Source organism: Salvia splendens, chromosome 12 (assembly GCF_004379255.2).
Source record: "Salvia splendens isolate huo1 chromosome 12, SspV2, whole genome shotgun sequence".
NCBI lineage: Eukaryota > Viridiplantae > Streptophyta > Magnoliopsida > Lamiales > Lamiaceae > Salvia > Salvia splendens.
In genome coordinates, this window is record NC_056043.1 from 4,999,252 (window position 1) to 5,018,183 (window position 18,932).

The 18,932-nt window shown below is 40.6% G+C and overlaps 2 protein-coding genes across 2 annotated transcripts; one reads left to right on the forward strand and one right to left on the reverse strand.

Annotated features, from left to right (window-relative positions):
* The first annotated feature begins 1,914 nt into the window (after positions 1-1,914).
* On the forward strand, positions 1,915-8,103 carry LOC121759648 (protein DNA-DAMAGE INDUCIBLE 1-like). Its single transcript, XM_042155307.1, has 16 exons — positions 1,915-2,133; positions 2,241-2,273; positions 2,382-2,518; positions 2,794-2,911; positions 3,745-3,861; positions 4,372-4,437; positions 4,923-4,985; positions 5,069-5,113; positions 5,625-5,686; positions 5,785-5,878; positions 6,287-6,379; positions 6,471-6,540; positions 6,664-6,734; positions 6,994-7,042; positions 7,460-7,485; positions 7,777-8,103. The coding sequence occupies exons 1-16, from the start codon at positions 2,068-2,070 to the stop codon at positions 7,900-7,902; spliced, it is 1,236 nt and encodes a 411-aa protein (XP_042011241.1). The 5' UTR covers positions 1,915-2,067; the 3' UTR covers positions 7,903-8,103.
* Positions 8,104-12,111: 4,008 nt separating this feature from the next.
* On the reverse strand, positions 12,112-14,059 carry LOC121759426 (BTB/POZ domain-containing protein At1g55760-like). Its single transcript, XM_042154998.1, has 4 exons — positions 13,492-14,059; positions 13,196-13,350; positions 12,996-13,114; positions 12,112-12,921 (listed from the first exon to the last, which is right to left on the reverse strand). The coding sequence occupies exons 1-4, from the start codon at positions 13,611-13,613 to the stop codon at positions 12,319-12,321; spliced, it is 999 nt and encodes a 332-aa protein (XP_042010932.1). The 5' UTR covers positions 13,614-14,059; the 3' UTR covers positions 12,112-12,318.
* Between the last annotated feature and the right edge of the window lie 4,873 nt (positions 14,060-18,932).

Below are 18,932 nucleotides of genomic sequence, written 5' to 3' on the forward strand. Positions count from 1 at the left end.
TTGTAGTTTCAACAGCACAACAATTTGTCAATTCCTTTTGAACTGAAGGACAAACCATCTGATTATTGCGAGGAGCATTCTCCAATGTCACCGCTGCTACCTCAAGTTTTTGCTCACGCAACCAATCAAGTATCTCTATAAAGTTTCCCCTATTTTCAGACTCCAATGATTCATCACTTCCTCGAAAAGCCAACCCTTGTTTCAACAATATTCGAGTCACATTTAAAGAAGCAGTCAAACGAATCCGATAGTTGACTTCATCTTCCCTATCAAATTTCATCAAATTATACTCTACACTTTGTCTTTGATTTTTAAATCCTTCAAAAAGTATTCTTGCCTGATCATGCGTGCTATTAACTGAACCCTCGTGTTCTCTAAAAATAGCAAGAGCCTTTTTCCAATTTTTACACCATGTGCTCACAAAGACATCATCACCAAACCGATTGTCATTAATAGGCCTAAAAAGATAACACCAAAAACAAAATGCTGCATCTTTATCCACACTATACTCTAACCAAGCATGTCTTTCAAACCATTTATATTGGAAACTCCTTTTCTCCTTGCCAAATGAGCTTTTCTTAAACACGTGACCTCTTGGTTGGAAAGGTCCCTTCGAGATATATTCTCTTCGAATGCGATCCCTATCTTGGACATCATACTCAACAATAGGTCTCCGTCTTCCCGGGTCACAATCTATGTTTTCCACAATAGATTCAACACTTGCAACATTAATTCTTTCTTGGTTCATGATCGGATTCGGAATTGGAATACTACTATCATTTGAAGCACTTGTAGTAGTTGAATCATTCCTTGGTCTTTTGGAAAAATATCGATGCATAACTACAATCAATAACAATAAAATTTCTTAGTGCTAGATGATATATATATTCATACAATAATAACTTTACAAACATACTATTTGGACAATGTAAATGATTTTATACTAATTCTATTTTTACCTAACAAAATTAAAAAGCATTGAGGCAAATAGAACTTGAGATTTGACAAATGGGATGTACTGCACTAAGCCATAAATTACATACCAAGTATGATATATCACCTATTTACATGAATTCTTACCTAAATCGCGCTGAAGAACTCCGGCAGCGGCGGACGAAATCTAGCAATTCGAAAATCCACGCGAACTCCAGGCAGCGGCGAGCTCCAGGCGTGAAGTTTCTGTCAAGATTTGGGCAATTGGGCTAATTGTGTAGGGTTGACAATTTGGCATTGTTTGATTGATACTTAGTTTATTAAAAGGCCCAAAATAAATGAGCAGCCCAATAATGAATTAAATAGCCCAAAATAAATAAGCCCACTTTTCATTCTTCTTCTTCCCCAATTTTCAGTTTCAGATTTTAAAATTGAGGCAGAGACGGAGTCAGGGCTCGGCGGTTCGCTCTGGGGCGGAGACGGTCGGAGCACAGCGGTATAAGGGGGATTCGAGGTCCGGCGCCGGGCAAGCCCCCGCTGGCGCGGGGGCTTGGCACTGAGTAGATCCGTCGCTGGATCACCTCACGTTGCAGGCTTATGGTGAATGGGGTGATTAATAAGTTTGGAGGGAGGTAAAATGAATTTTTTGAGAGATGAGTTAAAAGATAGTTTAGTAAATCTATAATTATTGGAAGGGAAATAATAAGAAAAATGAAGAGAATAAATATAAAAAGTGTAAAACCCTTATTCCGAAAAATTTGCATGTCTCGAACCCATATTTCGAAAGGTAAGCGAATTGAATCCCTTATCTCGAAAGGTCAGGGAATTGAATCCCTTATCTCGAAAGGTCAGCGAATTTAAACCCATATTCCGAAATTTCTCGGATAATTAGCATACAGGTTTTACCGAAGCCGAAAATTCACCGCAGTGGTAAATATCTGAAGAAGTAAAGCGGCCGATTTCTTAGAAAGCATCAGTCAACGGCGAGGAAGATAACTTTCGGCATTAGTTAAAGTATCAACGGAGTAGTAGAAAATCTAGAGCCTTCTCTTATTAATTGCATAGCTTCATACTTAATTTTGGATACCACAATCTAAATCCTCGAAGAATCCGAATCCAATCGCGCCGGAGAAGATGAAGATCACCGTCATGACCACCGACGAGCAAATCGTCACGCTAGAAGTCGATCGCGACGAATCGGTAATTTGCCCTAACTTTCTGAACCCTATATTTTTTTACCTCCTCTCGATTTTTGAAGTATCGTTGATTATTTTTCTCTTTTTTGTTTTTCAATGCACAATAAACAGGTTGAGAACTTGAAAGCTCTGCTTGAAGTTGAGGTGGGGTGATTATTAGTTTTGTCATTGTTTCTTTCTAGTTTCGCTTGTTTCTTGGATAGTTTGTGATTCTTGATATGGAATTATGTGCAATTCAATGTGTGTGAACAGACTCGCGTGCCGCTGCAGCAACAACAATTGCTGCATAACGGGAATGAGATGGGGAATTCTCAGAAATTGAGTGCTCTGGGTGTTACTGATGGAGATTTGGTTATGATGGTTCCGAACGCCGCGTCCTCTGGTTCCAGGTTTATCTTTGAATTCTTGAAGTTTTAATATTTATGGCATTGAGATTTACTATTTAGGAAAGTTTCTATGTAGTTGTATGTTTAGCTATAGCATAGTTTGAATGGATGATGCTATAATGTTAATTACCTGCTTCTCATATTTTTTTTCTTTCTCTCCCCCTCTTCTTTTAATTGCCCCCTTTAATTTTTGGTAAAGTAATAATTTTGTTGGGGAGTGTATGGGAATTAAAGTGTTTCCTTGGAATGAACGGGTTTTTGTTGTGATCTTTAAATAGAGCTGGAGCACCTTCAAACGAAGCTACAGGCTTCAATCCTGATGGTTCAGCTGTAAATCCCTCAGCTTTCCAACAGCAAGTGCGCAGTGATTCAAATTTGATGGCACAACTATTTCAGGTACCATAACGATTGGGAAACCAAATAAAGTGCTTCCTATTTTAGTTTATTAAAAAAGAAACAAAAATAATGCATGTTCTTGGTACAGGCATAATGATGTAGAACTTGAAAATGATAAATATTTAATCTTGACAATGTTGTGTCATGCTCTTATACAAGATTGGGATCCTGTGCTAAGTATGTTGTCAAGACAGTGATACTATCGCTGTAAACACAACTAACTTTATTTCTATGTTCCTCTCTTCCTGATATGCAGCTATCCAAATATGCATATGTGAAGCCAATTTGTGCCGAGTGATTTGAGACATGTGATTATGCTAAAAAATGAATGCGATCTCTATATTTTATCTTAATGAGGTGCCTGACTCTTTTGTTAGACCTTAATGGGGGTGCCTGACTCTTGTGTTTGATCTTAATGGGGGTGCCTGACTTTTGTGTTTGATCTTAATGGGGGTGCCTGACTCTTGTGTTATTAGTTCCAACCATGCTTACGAGAAAAGTAGTCATGGTAAATCAATATGGATTATATCCACTCATAAAACTCTGCCATGATTTGAACTCAAATATTACTCTTCAAATATTATACTATGGCTTTTAAAAGTGCCCACTACCTTTTAGTTACAGTATTTTGAAAAGATTATTTCCTCTCTTCTTTTGACGTATTATATTCAGGGGGGTGGGGGATGGGCTAGAATTGATGATTGGCTTTATTCTCCAAATCTTCCATCTTTGTTTTTAGGTTTTATGATTCTTGGTATATTTGCATCCAAAAAATCTAAATCATTAGCACTTAGATTTGGTGCTGATCTTACTATGGCTATTTGAACTGATAGAGGGATCCGGAGTTAGCACAAGCCATACTTGGAAATGATCTCAACAGGTTACAAGACATTTTGCGCGCACGTAATCGCCAGAAATCTGAATTAAGGCGTCAACAAGAAGAGGAAATGGTCAGTATTGTCTCAACTATTCCTTCATCTAGGATTGTTCCCATTCTATAGTTCCCCTATTAGATATAGCAGTACATGCTTCCTGTCACAGGGATGATCATGTGTAGTAATGCTGTAATTTCATATGGCTATGTTTAGATGCTTCCTTCTATCTCATAATTGACTTGGAGAGATTGTTTTTCCTGCTTCTCAAGAATTTACTAACTTCTAATAATACATCACATCTGATCCTTGGCTGGAATCTGCGAAAGTTGGATGAAATAATAATGCAATTTCTTAAATAGCAGTCCCGACTCACAGTTAAACTGCTGTCATCTGAATCTCTTCACTCATTGTTTAGTAATATTTGCTTTGTTACTTTCCAATCAGAATACTGATAAGCTCATTAGTTTTATATTTTATTAGCGCCTACCTTTTGGTTTTTTCTTTTCCTGGTTTGTTGTGAATGCATTTCTCTCTTATACATAATAAACTCATATTCTTTATTTTTAATGCTGTTTATTTGGGCAGGCTTTACTTTATGCAGATCCATTTGATGTGGAGGCACAAAAGAAAATAGAAGCCTCTATCCGCCAGGTTGCTCAGTTTTCCTCTATTTAATGTCAAGATAATTTGTAGAGCGTAGTTTGACATCGATATTATGTTCAGAACCTCCTTACTTATTTGTTCATCAATAAGATCATTCATAGTTATGCTAAACTGGTTTTCTGAACCCATTTTTGAATATTTTCTTTTGGCTTATTAACCAAATATTTCCTATATTCCTTTCCTGTTTGCTGCAACGAATAAATCTTTCAATATGAAAGAATTTGTAGATTAAGTGAACTGGTTTTAGTTGGTATCCATGTCATTAAGACCTCTGTGTGTGTCCGATGACAAAAAGCTTATTGCAGGAATCTTAAATTCAGTTTAGAATACTTTTTGACTGGTTTTGATGTCAATTCAGGATCTAGAGAATTTTAATTTTGCTTAACTCAGTTATTCTGACCTTTACATTGTTGTTTTTAACATTTGTATAAAAAAGATTTTTGGATCCAACAAACAGTAATTGTTTTTGGCAGAAAGGCATTGATGAAAACTGGGCTGCAGCCTTGGAATACAACCCTGAGGCATTTGCAAGAGTGGTAATTATGACTGCCAGCTTTCCATTCAGAGTACTTAATTGTATTTTGAATATAAAGTTTTACATCAATGTTCATACTTTCAGGTAATGTTGTATGTTGACATGGAAGTTAATGGTGTTCCGCTGAAGGTAATGATTTGATAAATTAGTTTGGTTTGTTTCTTTTTCAGTTGCTTTTTCAAGAGACCAGGTGGGAATATAATAGCAAGTCCTATGAAAGAGAGATATGGGGCTAAATAGATAGATCTGGAATCTTAAAGATGAGGCCTCTGTCTCCTGTTTGGCGAATCCACTCCGACTGACATAGAAGACATACTAATTAGGTTGCTTGGAAAAGTTTAGATTGAGTTTTATTTCTTAACACGGGTATCTGACATGCTGCAATATCTCACACAGTTAAGGTGCTATCTGTTATTACTGGGTAGCCGTGAGCTGCTTGGCTATTCCAGACTTTTCGTACTAGTATAGTTCAAGTTGGACTGTACTGAAATCGATTGGAATATAAAACCATTTTGACAATATGCGCAATGCTTGTAGTTATATTTAATATAGAGAACGATGGGGATAATGTTCCTGCTAATGTGCAGAAACACTTTCTTTTTTTAAGCTAGGTGAAACAATCTTGTTTTCTTTGTTTCAGGCTTTTGTTGACAGTGGAGCTCAGTCAACAATTATATCTAAAAGCTGTGCTGAACGTTTGGGGTAAGATATTACTATATTTTTTGCTGCATTATATGTTCTTTAGATGATATAATTGTTGACTGATTGGGGTGGTCATACTATTCTATTGTTCATTACAGATTGTTGAGGCTTTTGGATACACGCTACAAGGGTATTGCCCATGGAGTTGGGCAGTCTGAGATTTTGGGTCGGATACATGTTGCTCCTATCAAGGTAGGCCTAAAAAATGATCAGTTGCTTTTATATATTACTAAGAGGTGTCTGGGAAGTTTAAAAGGGAGTTCTGAAAATGGGAGAATTGGTTTTGCAAGAATTTATGTTTTGGTTATTGTTTGTTTTGGAAATAAGAGAAAGAGATTGAACTTTGGTTGAAGATGACAAAGGGAAGTATATATTTATTCTAAAAATGTGAGATAATTTTATTTTTTGATGTCTAATTATGTTGGGACTTGGGAGTGTGTAAGCTGTAGAATTGGATAAATTCATTTACCAATTCTTAACTAAGGCTTCCTGGGAACATGAGTTCAGATGTGATTTAGTGTTTTCGCGACTGAACAATGTTATATCATATTACGCATTATCCCTTATATAAGCTTAACATGGTCTTACATAACAATGTAGATTGGAAGTATATTCTACCCGTGTTCCTTTATGGTGCTGGATGCACCCAACATGGAATTTCTCTTTGGCCTGGATATGCTTCGCAAGCACCAAGTAACTTTCTTTTGTTTTGTTCAATTCTTTTTCTTTACATTTCTTTAATCCTTCTAGGATATTTGGTTTGATATAAAGTCATCATATGCAGTGCATTATTGATCTAAAGGAGAATGTACTGAGAGTTGGTGGAGGAGAGGTTTCTGTACCTTTCCTAGCAGGTAGTTGTTTGGCATAGTATATCTGTTTGAAGGCTATCATGTTTATGGAAAAATTTATATCGTTGAATATATGGCTCAAAATTACGGTTTTGATCACATTTGACTAATGTTATTGAAATTCAGAGAAGGACATTCCATCACAGTTTCTGGATGAAGAGAGGTATGCAAAGGATGCTTCGAGCTCAGGAGCACAAGTAAGGATAAACTTGACCGTTCTGCTCAGTTATATCCGTATTTTTCGGTTTTTCCCTGCTTTGTGTTTTACGAATGATTTCTATATGTCAGACAGTCAGATCATTACATATTCTCCTAGAACTAAGTCAAATTCTTGTGTACTACAGTAACATATTACTTATGTTTTATGCTTAATGCTTTAGATTTTTGTTCTTTAAATATATGTCCATGCAAGGTAAATCAAACCAATAAATCTCACAAATGTCTTCTGACTTTCAGGCAACATCAGCAACTAGAGAGAACGTCAGTTCACCTAGTGGACCTTCTGGTTAGTTCAGACAATTTTGAATCTGCATTTATTTGTAGATGGTGTGTGAGTGTTATATGTCAATATATTTTTAAAAAGTCTTACTATTATTTTTGTCGTGGCTTTTGCTTTTTCTGTGTTTATACCTGGACCCAATGACACAAGTTTCATGCAAAAAACGACAATGAGTGTTTTGCAGTTCTACAAGAGGTAATAGGCTAAGGGGCATAACACTGTAAAATGGCAGATAAGGACACATGATAAATATCCTAACGTAGCAGGGACATTGTTGTTTCTGCACTTATTTGTTATCGATTACTCTTCCAAAATTCAATCCACCATTTTTGTGGGATTCTCCTCCCATCTTTTCTGTGGCATTTACACGTGCTTTTAGACGTATACTATGGGAAACTAATGTCCCTTTCTTGCAATCTGCAGGAAGTATCAGCAACAATGCTTCCCAGGTACACATTCTTTGCCACTTTCAACTTTAATTAAATTTTATTAATAAAGTATATTTCCTTGCTTCATCTGATGAAGATATCTACTCTTTCGTACTAGTATATTTGTGCCTGTTACCTCTCCTTTCTCGCAAAGCTGATTTTTTTCGTTGAGGCTTATATGTTTATAGCTCATTTACTAAGTTGTGGGATCCTTGTCATGAATTTTACTTCTGCCTGGGTCAAAAGATGTTACTCGTGCTATGTTTAGGTACTAGTATGACTTTCTAACCCCTGAGTGATGAATTTTTGCAGGGAGCTGAGTTTGAAGCTAAAGTTGCGAAGCTAGTCGAACTTGGGTTTGGAAGAGAACAGGTGGTTCAGGCTCTGAAGCTTTTTAATGGCAACGAAGAACAAGCTGCCGGATTTCTTTTCGGATGAAGGGGATGCGATGCCCCTGCAACTGCAAAGAAAATTCTTGCTTTTTGTCTGAGTTGGAATATTTATAGAAACATTGGATTTTAAGGAACGGATTGCTTCATTCCAAACGGAATTAGCAAGTACTTGATGTCTTCGTTTAATGCTCTGTACGTATGAATTCTTTAATTATTTCGACAAAGTAGATACTTTTATTTTGGATAATTGTTACACTTACACGGACTGGTTATTTTCTTTTTTATTTTTGCACATTCATGTCACATTTCTGAAAAGGTTTAGGTTCTTTTCACATAGTATTGGGCCATCCGCAACGCCGTCTCTTAACCGTCTCATCCCTTACCTATTTATTGGTCCCACTGTACTTTTCACTTCATCTCTTAACTAAGAGACAGAACCTGCAACCCTCCATCTCTTATCCGTCTCTTAACCATCTCTTAACTTACTATTTATTCAATTTCATTTTTTAATTTTTTTTCAACAAATTCAATTAATAAAAAACACACTTCATTAAATAAAATAAAAATACAACTTAAAATCCTAAAAAATATACATAATTAAATTCTTGGCAAAATAAATAAATAAAAACATAATTAAAATACAATTTTATAGAAATTAAAAAAATTACTCCACCGGCGAATCATCTCCCGAAGGCGGTGGCGGTGCACTCAAACTACCTGGAAGCGGAATATCAATTTGTCTTGTCATATACTCAATTCCGGCAAGATGGGCTTGGTATTGTGGAGGCGTCATACGGGAAGTGTCCGCCATCGTGGCAGTCAAGTACATGGACAATAGGGTGTTCGAGCCCGAGCTCGAGCTCGCCTGGCTTGATTCGCCTCGGCCCCTCCTCCCTCTAGCCGCCTTCGCCGCCTTGGTCCCTTGCGGTCGACGGCGCACACGGGAGGACCCCCCGTCATCGTCTGCCGTGCCCTCAACCTCCTGCGAGACAGCCTCTTGTGCGGTGCTGCCCGAACCGCCCCCACTAGACGAGTATTGGCTAGGGATGTCAATGTAACCCGAACCCGCGGGCCGGCCCGAATAACCCGATAAAAATACAGGGTTAGGGTTGTAATTTCACAGTCCGAATTTAAAATCGGGCCATTCGGGCTGACCCATTCGGGTTGTCGGGTTAGGCGGGCTGACCCGTTCGGGTTACGGGTCGGCCCGTCGGGTTGAAGGCTTCTGCACAGCGAGCAGTTTTTGTAACGGTCATAACTTTCTCTACAAAGCTCCGATTGAGGAGTGCAATATATCCACGCGAAGCTCTTTCGAAGACGAAGAGAATGATATGTATTAGAGGTTTATCAGACTTCAAAATCACGAGAAACATTGACTCAAACAAGGCTGCTGCACATCCACATATTTTGTGTACATTTTCTAATCCATTTTCTATCATTTCTCAACAAAGATGTAAACATACCAAAATATAGAAATATAATCAAAATCATCCAAGACAACTCTCTAAAACCATGCAAAATCCAAATATGTCAACCGACTATATAAGATCACGAAAAAAATCATGATGTGGTTCATGGATTCATAAATACTCGTATATAAAAGCTTTTTTTAGTATATTTCCAATATAATAGTGCAAAGTGTTTTGACGCCGCTTCGTCATTGAATTATGCGTACTTTGATGATTCTTAAAACAAAGATAACTTATTATTTGACTTATTTACAGCTGGAATAAATTAAATTTGACCAATCATAATTCAAGAAAACTTAGAGTTACTCCAATTAGCTAGCATCTTGATAATTCACTCTTTAACAATTCAAAATATTTTTGTTACATCTACGATGCACCTCTAACGTTATGAAAATTTTATTTAATTTTCTACGAATTGATTTATGTTTGAATTTTTAAATAAAGTGTTGATTTATGTTTTAAATACATAAACATAAACATACTATTGATAGATATTTTGTAAATAATTATGTAATGAATAAGTTATTTAAATTTAAATAACTTAATCTTTTTTAAAATATTAAAAAAAAATTAAAAATACGTATTTCATTGTTGAATGATTAATTAAAAATATATATATAATTAAAGAAAATTTAAAATAAGTATTATTTTTTTGAAAAAAAGAATTAAAAATACTCATTGGCCCGAATAACCCGGTGGGTTAGCCCGAAACCCGAAGGGTTAGGGTTAGGGTCGAACTTTTATAACCCGAAAAAATTATAACCCGAATAGCCCGTACCCGAATGGCCCGACAACCCGAACGGGTTGGCCCCAACCCGAACGGGTTGGCCCGATTGACATCCCTAGTATTGGCCACCCGCCGTGTGCTTCGTGCTCTTCGAGACCGACCTGGACTGCAAACCGCCGGCCCACCTTTCCTCGTCTTTGACGGCCTCCCAGACATCGACATGTCTGAATTCTTTTCCGGTGTCGTCGAAGTAGACTCGCAAAGTCGATCTCAGAATGTCTCTGCTTTGGTAATGAGCCGCTTCGTTCTTGTAGATGCCGCAGAATTTTTTGACCTCCCTCTCGACTCGGTCAAAGTGAGCGCGGAGCATCTTCAATGTGCGGCGGCGGGACCCTCTTGGCTTGATCTCGTTGTAGGCCTCGGTGACCTTTTCCCAGAAACACTTTCCCAGAAGCACTTCCGGGATTGTTGATTCCCGACGATGGGATCATACGAGACGATGATCCATGCGTTGTACACAGTCATCGTGTCCTTGTGGCTGTACGGATGCCGGCCTACATCCTCATCCTCCTCGACCGCCTCCGCCTCTTCCTCCACGTCTTCGAATGCCCTGGAGCTTCCACCGCCTCGTCCTCCATACGGATGTGGTTCATCCGGTTAATCCTCCCGAATTTGGGATTATCCCTGCGAATACCTCGGTGCGGAGGGACGAGCGTATGCATCCACATCAAAATGGGATGGTTGGTACCCCCGGCGTCGACGAGCCCTGGGTGCCCGGCGTAGACGAACCTGATCCGGAACCACCCAACACGTTGTACATGCCCCCCAGTCGCCAAACGCGTTGATGTCAAACCCGCCGGAGCCGCCACCGCCAGAGTTTTCGTCGCCGGACATTTTGTGATGAGAGGTTAGATGAAAATTGGAGAGGAAATGGAGATGATTTGGAGGATTTGATGTGTATTTGTTTGTGAAATGAGGATGAAATATGAGTATTTATAGAGTAAAAAAAATAAAATAAAAATAAAAAAAGAAGGAAAACGGTCGAAAAACGGTAATATTACCGTTTATTTATTTTTTTAATTAAATTTGAATTTTAAAAAAAATGATCTATTGCATCTGCGTGACGAAGCCCACTCGCGGGCCGGCGAGTGGGCGTCACGCATGGCGCCGGAGCGCGCCACGTCGCGCAAGCGCGTGGCGAGACAGCCCGCGAGGTGTCTCGGTGGGACGGGCGTCTCGGCAAGACCGGGACGAGACGGGGCGCTGCAACGCGTCTTGCCGCCGTCTCGTCTCGGCGGGACGAGACGGGGCGCTGCAACGCGTCTTGCCGCCGTCTCGTCTCGGCGGGACGAGATACGAGCCACCCGCGAGACGCGTTGCGGGTGGCCTTAGATCTTTTGAATTCTGGCTATTTTATATCAACTTTTTTCTCTACAAAATCAAATTTAAAGGTCCAATTTTAAGATTTTTTGTTGATTTGTAAGACTTAAGGCCTGCATTTAATTGCTATGAATTGATAACTCATTTCTGATTTATCTGAGACTAAGATTAATAAGATTATTTAAAGTTGGAAACTTTTTATGTTGGCCAATATGATAAAACTCTAAAGATAATTTATACAATAAACAATAAGATATTGGTCCTTGGTAGTGTCTTAGATAGATCCTCATAATATTCCCTCCATATTCTTTCCCACTTTATGAAATGGCATCTCACTATATATATCTCCCTATGTAAGAAAATGGAGAGACTGAATTCTTCAACTAAGCTGCTCTTTTATCAGGTACTCCCATCCACAACCCCCTTTTCTTATAGAGAATCACTATGTGTAATATTGCAGTCAGTGAAACCATTGATGAAATAAAAATTTTCTAGTAGAAGATCCCGTCTCAGATAGCCGATTAGGATGGATTACTGATGATTCGTTTGTTCGATTCTATTGTATTTAAACTCTGTTTCAGAAACTAGGTAGATGATCTGAGATGGTTTCTGATGTTTTAGTATGTAAAACTGAAGATTCATACATTCAAATCCAAACTGTTTGATATGTGAAGGAAAATAACAAACACTCTTTCTATTGATTTCAATCATATTCACATCTTACATTCTCCTTTCTATATATATAGCACACCAGCTTGTACAAACTGGACTTTGCTGATATGCTCAGTTTACATTAAATCAATACCTTTAATGATAGTAACATTTACTAGCCAACAAACAATTGCAAATTGAACCAAAGAATATCCATCCTTGATTACATAGGATTTCAGAACCCCTTCCAGGCGCCAAGAACTTGGTCAAATATCTCAGCTATGAGCTCTCTATCTGCGCATTGCAGAAACGATCTGAATTCATCTCGGATATCATAGATCTTGCCGAACTTCACAAGATATAGCAGGCAGCTGCTCTTCAGCTCTGGCAGATGATACACACTGGCGTTCTGGAGCCTCTCCAGCACATTTATCGTGTTGATATCCTCCAGCAGGCTCTCGTGGCAGGCATCCTTCAGGTCTGAAATCTCGTACTTATCAGCTGCGTGAAGAAGGGACAGCCTGTGTGGCAAGAACTCCTCTTTCTTCACATTTCCATACATGTAGTTCAGTAAAGCTCTACAGGCTTCAATTGACATGTCGGAAATGTCTATGGCAGCCGTTTCCTTCCCCTTGAGTTCGTGCAGGAACATGCTGCGGATGATAGGAGACCTGGATGCAAGAATGGCCCGGTGTGCTGAGATGCTACCGTCAGATGCATTGATTGTTACATCGGTTTGAATGCCCTCAGACAGCATTCGACCAAGTAATGCAATAGCCGTATGATTAGACTGGCCACACGTGAGCCCTCCACTCCAAATCGAGCAAGGCTCTCCCCCCTGTGCTTTCCACAAGTAAGTTTCCATTTCATTTAGTTACAAATTACAATAATGAAAAGTGATTGTTGTCTTACATCCGGAGGAGCAGTTTTGATGTCAAGAAACTCAATGTCGACGATAAATTTGCCACTTAAAGGAACCTCAACTGTCCATACAAAATCCTCACTGCTTTGGAGCTGCTTATCAATAACATCTACAAGTAACTATAGGTTGTAAGTCATGAAATTAAGTGTGGGTTTCCATTAAACAGCATAGTGAGATTGAGATGATTTACCTGGATGAACAAAACACTTTCGCTCCCCTGCTGTAAGGCTGATGACTTTGATCATAAAAGATGCTATTGGTATTGGGGGGTTTTCTTTGGGTAAAGATGATAGCTCAGGAGACAATCTAATGATCAGTGTTCGGCTCTTTTCCACAGATAAATGCCTTCAATGGAAATACCAAAAACTGATTAGAATGATGAAACCCTTACATTCCATTAGCATCAAGATTACAACTTTAATAAGTATTTTCTTGAACCCCTTTTCCTTATTCTGATTAGAGGAAAAAGTGGAAAATGAAACTAACCAATTCCAGAGGCCAATCTTGAAAGGGTCTGATTTCCTGTAAGTGGCAGCGGCCAAATCGTTAATCCGCCACTGAGCGAGGCGCGACGTGGTGTCGACGCGGTAGGCAACGGCGGCGGTCATCCGGGAGAAGAGGAGCGCGGCGGTGATATCATGGATGCAGTCCAAAATACCTTCCAAGAAGTGATCGGCGTGCTTTCCCAGCTTGGCTTGTCTCTGCTTTCCTCATATATTTACTCACTTCACTCTCACACCTCCTTCAATCTCTCTCTCTCTATATATATATACACACTTTCACTATCTGAGGGTAGAGAAAATGGATTTGTGAGAGCGAGCGAACACAGAGACTAGCCGGCACGCCAGGTTATTGGTGATCGTAACTTTTATGAGTTCAGTGATAGTGAAGTATATGCAGAGTAATTGGTGTTGCCTCTGTTTCTTGATTTTTTGGAGAGAGAGAGAGAGAGAGAGTGGGGTTTGAGTTTGATTACTTAGTTGATTTGTTTGCTTGTACTACACTTGAGGTTGGTTTGGTTGATTGATGATTTATTTATATTTTGGAGAAACGAGTGAAAATTGTTGTTCTTTTTAATGCTCAACCTCAAACGTATACTACTCCTAAATTAATTGCTTTTACGTTCTACTTCTAATTTGATCTCTCATGGTACTATACTTCTGAAACACTATTGTTTCTTTGTAATACTTCTCAAATCAATATGAGTTTTGAGTACCGGTGTCAAGTGGGCCGGGCCGGGGTTTTGGTTTACATGGATGGGCCCAGCCGGAGCCCGAGCCAGTTAGTAAGTGTGCCGGGCTGGGCGGGGCAAAATTTAATGCATGCTTATCCACAATGGCGCCTAGCGCACCGCCTAGCCGAGCGCCGGCGCTAGGTGGTCGCTAGGCGAACCATTGCAGCCTCCGAAAACCGCCGAGCGGTTTTTCGGAATTAAAAATCGCCTAGCGCTAGGCGGTCGCCGGGCGCTGGGCGATCCGCTCGGCGCCATTGCAGCGTCGGGATCGCCCAGCGCATCGCCCAGCGTTTTTTTTTATTTTTTTTAAATTGTCCCGACACTATATATACGCGATTTGCACTTCATTTTCATTCGCACCACTTGTATTAACGAGTACTCTCTCTATCTAAATTTCTATACAAGATAAACACCGAGAAATGGATCTAAACAACGAGCCGAGTTCAGGGACGAGTGGTTCTCAACATGTACCCGTGGTACTACAACATGTACCCGTGGCAGATGCCCGGGTACTACAACATATACCCGTGGCAGCAGATGCTACCCGGGTTGCCGACCGGAGGGAGTCCGTCGGGGGGGTTCCCGGCGGTGCCGGGTTGGGGACCCAATATGCAGATGATGCCGGGGTGGGCACCCAATATGCAGATGATGCCCGGGGGAGTACCGGCGATGCAGGGGACGCCGGGGGAAGTACCTGCGATGCAGGGGACGCCGGGGGGAGTACCTGCGATACAGGGGACGCCGGGGGGAGTACCGGCGACGCAAGTGACGCGGGGGAACGTCTATCGCCCCAGTTTTGATTTCAGCACTGCTTCGTCGCACACATCGACCCCAACGGATGCGCAGTTCACGCCGAGCGGTTTTGATGAATTTTCGTTGGCGGATTTGGGGTTTGATAGTCTCGGAGTTCCGGAAACTCCCGTTCAAACGGGGGGAGCAGTGCAGGGTAGTGGCGCCCCAAAGAAGAAGGGCAAGGGAAAGAAGGTCGGGGAGTCGTCGCAGCCGGGTGGGGATGACCCCACGGCACGGAGAAGGTGGACGGACGAGGAAAACGTTGCCCTGTCAAGGGCGTGGGTGAGTGTTTGCGACGATCCTCTTGTTTCTAATAACCAGAGGATCGTCAACATGTGGGGCAAGGTAGCAGCAGCCTACCAGCGATTTTGCCCGGAGGGGAGGCCACACAACGGGGAGGATTGCCGGAAGGCGTGGAACCGAATCAGGGCTGCCGTCTCCCGATTTTCGGGTTTGTACGCCAACGCCCTCCGCATGCAGAGTAGTGGCCAAACGGAGGACGACTGCAGGAGGATAGCGGAGAAAGCCTTCCCCCAGCCCGGGTTGTATAAGGACTTCACCTACTGGAACTGCTATCTTGTGCTGAACGACTCTGAGAAGTTCCGAGTAGGTGTCGATGCTGGCTGGCCGAAACGGCAACGATTGAACTATACCGGGGATTTCAGCGGCAGCAACGGTGGTTCCCACGACCTCCCCGAGACGGACCAGGTGCTCCCCACCCCTCGTTCGTTCGGCCGCCGACCTCGCCCCGTTGGGCAAAAGCGGGCGCAACGGGCGGCGAGGGGGGCCGCCGGGGGTTCCCAGGAGGTCCAGTCGGCATCCCCCTTTGACCGCCAGTCTACAGAGGATCTCAAGTACTTCGCGCGTCAACAAACGCGTCAGATGATGGTGAAGACGTTAGCCGAATGGCGAGCGGCGACGGACCCCCAGGAGAAGAGATTTCTCTTCACATTGCTCGAGAGCATGAATGACGATCTGCGTGGAGGCGGCAGCGGCGGTGGCAGCGGAGGTGGCGGTGACAGTGGCGACGGAGGCGGCGGAGGCGGTGGCGACAGATCCGGCGGTGACGGTGGCGACGGCGACGGCGACGACGGAATCGAGGGAGCCACCGAGTGATTTTTTTTTAAGTAATGTACTTTTTTAATGTAATTTTTATTATTAATGTACTTTTTTAAAATTCTAGTACTTTTTTTTAATTTATTGTACTTTTTAAATTTTTTGTATTTTTTTAAAAGTAAAATAGTATTATTAATGTTTCCCTTATATGTCTCGTAAATTAAATTCCGTATATTGTGTTATTTAGTGATGTGGCTATTGATGTGGTTGGGCTATTTATGATATGGCTGGGCTATGGCTGGGCTATTTCTGATGTGGCAGAAGGATTTTTAGTATTGATGACGTGGCAGGAGGAGTTTGTGGCTGGGCTATGGCTGGGCTATTGCTGGGCTATTGCCACTGTGGCCACCCTGATGAATATTCCACCCTGATGGCCTGATGAAACGAACTCCCGCCAGTGAACCCAGCTTCCCATTTTAAACTATAATCTGATCCTCATTCATCCAGATTCCATATATAAATTTGTTTTCCAGTACCATCTGCCCCAAAGATACCCATTACCCACTTTTTCACCAATAAGATACTTATCAAATGAGGAATATCTTTTAATGATCTTCTAAGTCTTTTTTGTCAACACTTGTAAGTTGTAAATTTGTAATTGTTGTAACTTATATTAAAAATTTTCGATTTATAATTGTTGTAACTTGTAATTGTTGAGTTGTAAGTAACTTGTAATTAAATTTTTCGATTTGTAATTGTTGTAATTTGTAATTTTAAAGTTGTAATTTGTAATGTTAAGTAATAGTTGTAATTTGCAATTTTGAAGTTGTAGTTTGTAATTTTAAGTTGTAATTTGTAAATTTTAAGTTGTAATTTGTAATTTTAAAGTTGTAATTTGCAATTTTACCGTTGTAATTTGCAATTTTACCGTTGCCCCGATCGCCACCACGACGAGATGAAGACATGATATTATGGAAATTGGAAGTAGAGAATAGAGAGTAGTGTTTATGTGAATATGATAACGTGAACAAGAACAACGTGAGTAAATTATGAGCGCAAATAACGTAAACAACTTGAGAGAATGAGGATGGAGAATAGAGAAATTGAGATTGAGAGAGAAATTCTTATCAACACAAGAATGTGATAAGTAGAAAATGAAGAAGAGGGGGTATTTATAGGGGAAAAATGTGATTAAAAAAAAGAAAAAAAAGAAAAAATTTCAAATTTCAAATTTCAAAATTTTGAAATCCGGCGGAACCGCCGGTTTACTCCTTGAACCGTCGGTTTTTGGTCAGAAACCGCCGGTTTCATCAACGGTTTTCTAACGAAAACCGGCGGTTTCTGACCCGGTTTCTGAAAAGGCTACGTATAGGCCGGTGGTAGCCTGAAAAGGTGTCGGAACCGTCGGTTCCGGCGAAACCGGCGGTTCGGAACCGTCGGTTACGGTTCGCAAATTTCTTGAACCTGAACCGGCCCGTCGGAACCGTCGGTTCCTATCACGGTTCGAACCGCCGCCGACGGTTCCGGTTCCGGTTCCGGTTCGGAACCGCCGGTGACGGTTCCGGGCCGGTTCGGTTTGGTGATGTCTAATCGTGTCTATGTATATGGATATATAGGTATAGTGGTGTGTTAATGTCCTTCGCAGTCCAAGCTTCTTTTTAATCACAACCCTTGGATCCTTGAATTGGATGATTGTGATGATCTGCATTATTACACTATAATGGTGCATTATTAGTCGATGTGCATTATTCAACTGAAAATCTGCATTATTACACTATAATGGTGCATTATTAATCGGTGTGCATTATTCAACTAAAAATCTGCATTATTAAATGACACGTGACATCAATCTAACCGTCGGATGATAAAATCGTGGGGCTGAGATTAAAAAGAACAATAGAACAAAAGATACAAAAAGGAAATGAATACATCCCTATAGGTATATATGCAATACCATATAATTATATATAATCCCACAAAATACTATATACATATTATAACATACACATATTATAATACACGATCTAATATATATATATATATATATATATATATATATATATATATATATATATATATATATATAGGGTCATGATCTATGGCAAACACCTCTTAACCATATAACTAGAGAACAAATAATAGCCACAAGATCAAAAAAATCAAGGGCTAGTATTAATTTTTGAATTTAATGAGATATTAGTTCCCTCAATCACAAATTTACTCCACAATAATAAGGCGGGGGTATAATGGTCATTGCACATCCAAAATTAGATTACATCATTGGCATTTGAAAAAGAAACCGCATTCTTCTCTTCTCCTCCAGTCCTCCTCTTCCTTCTTCTGCAAAATAGTTCTCAGCTCTCCTACCGCCGATTCGTCCGATTGAAGAGGAATTCGATTGGAAATTATCAATATTTTCGCGATTCAAGTGACTCTCTTTCCCCGACGAAGGAATCTGCATCGGTGTCTCCAATCATCACTCTTCCAGCGGCCAACAACACCGCCACCGTCAACAAGGCGGCGGCGGCGCTCCGGAAGGAGCTCATCGCGGTGATCAAGGAGAAGAAGGAGGCGATGGCCAAGGGCGGGCCGCTCTACGACATCTTGTCGCACATGATCGTGGCATCTGACCCCGAGCGGGAACACACAGATCTATGATATAATTTAGCCTGTATTTCCCAATTTATCTTCTGTTTTTCTTAGTTTTGATTTCCTTTAATTAGGGAATTAACATTAGGTGATAAGCTATCGTTGCAATTTTTATGATGGGATGTAGTGTAGTATTTGACTTTTGTGAGATTTTAGCTATGCATTTCAGATGTAGCCCCTTTCTGTTTCTTCTTGC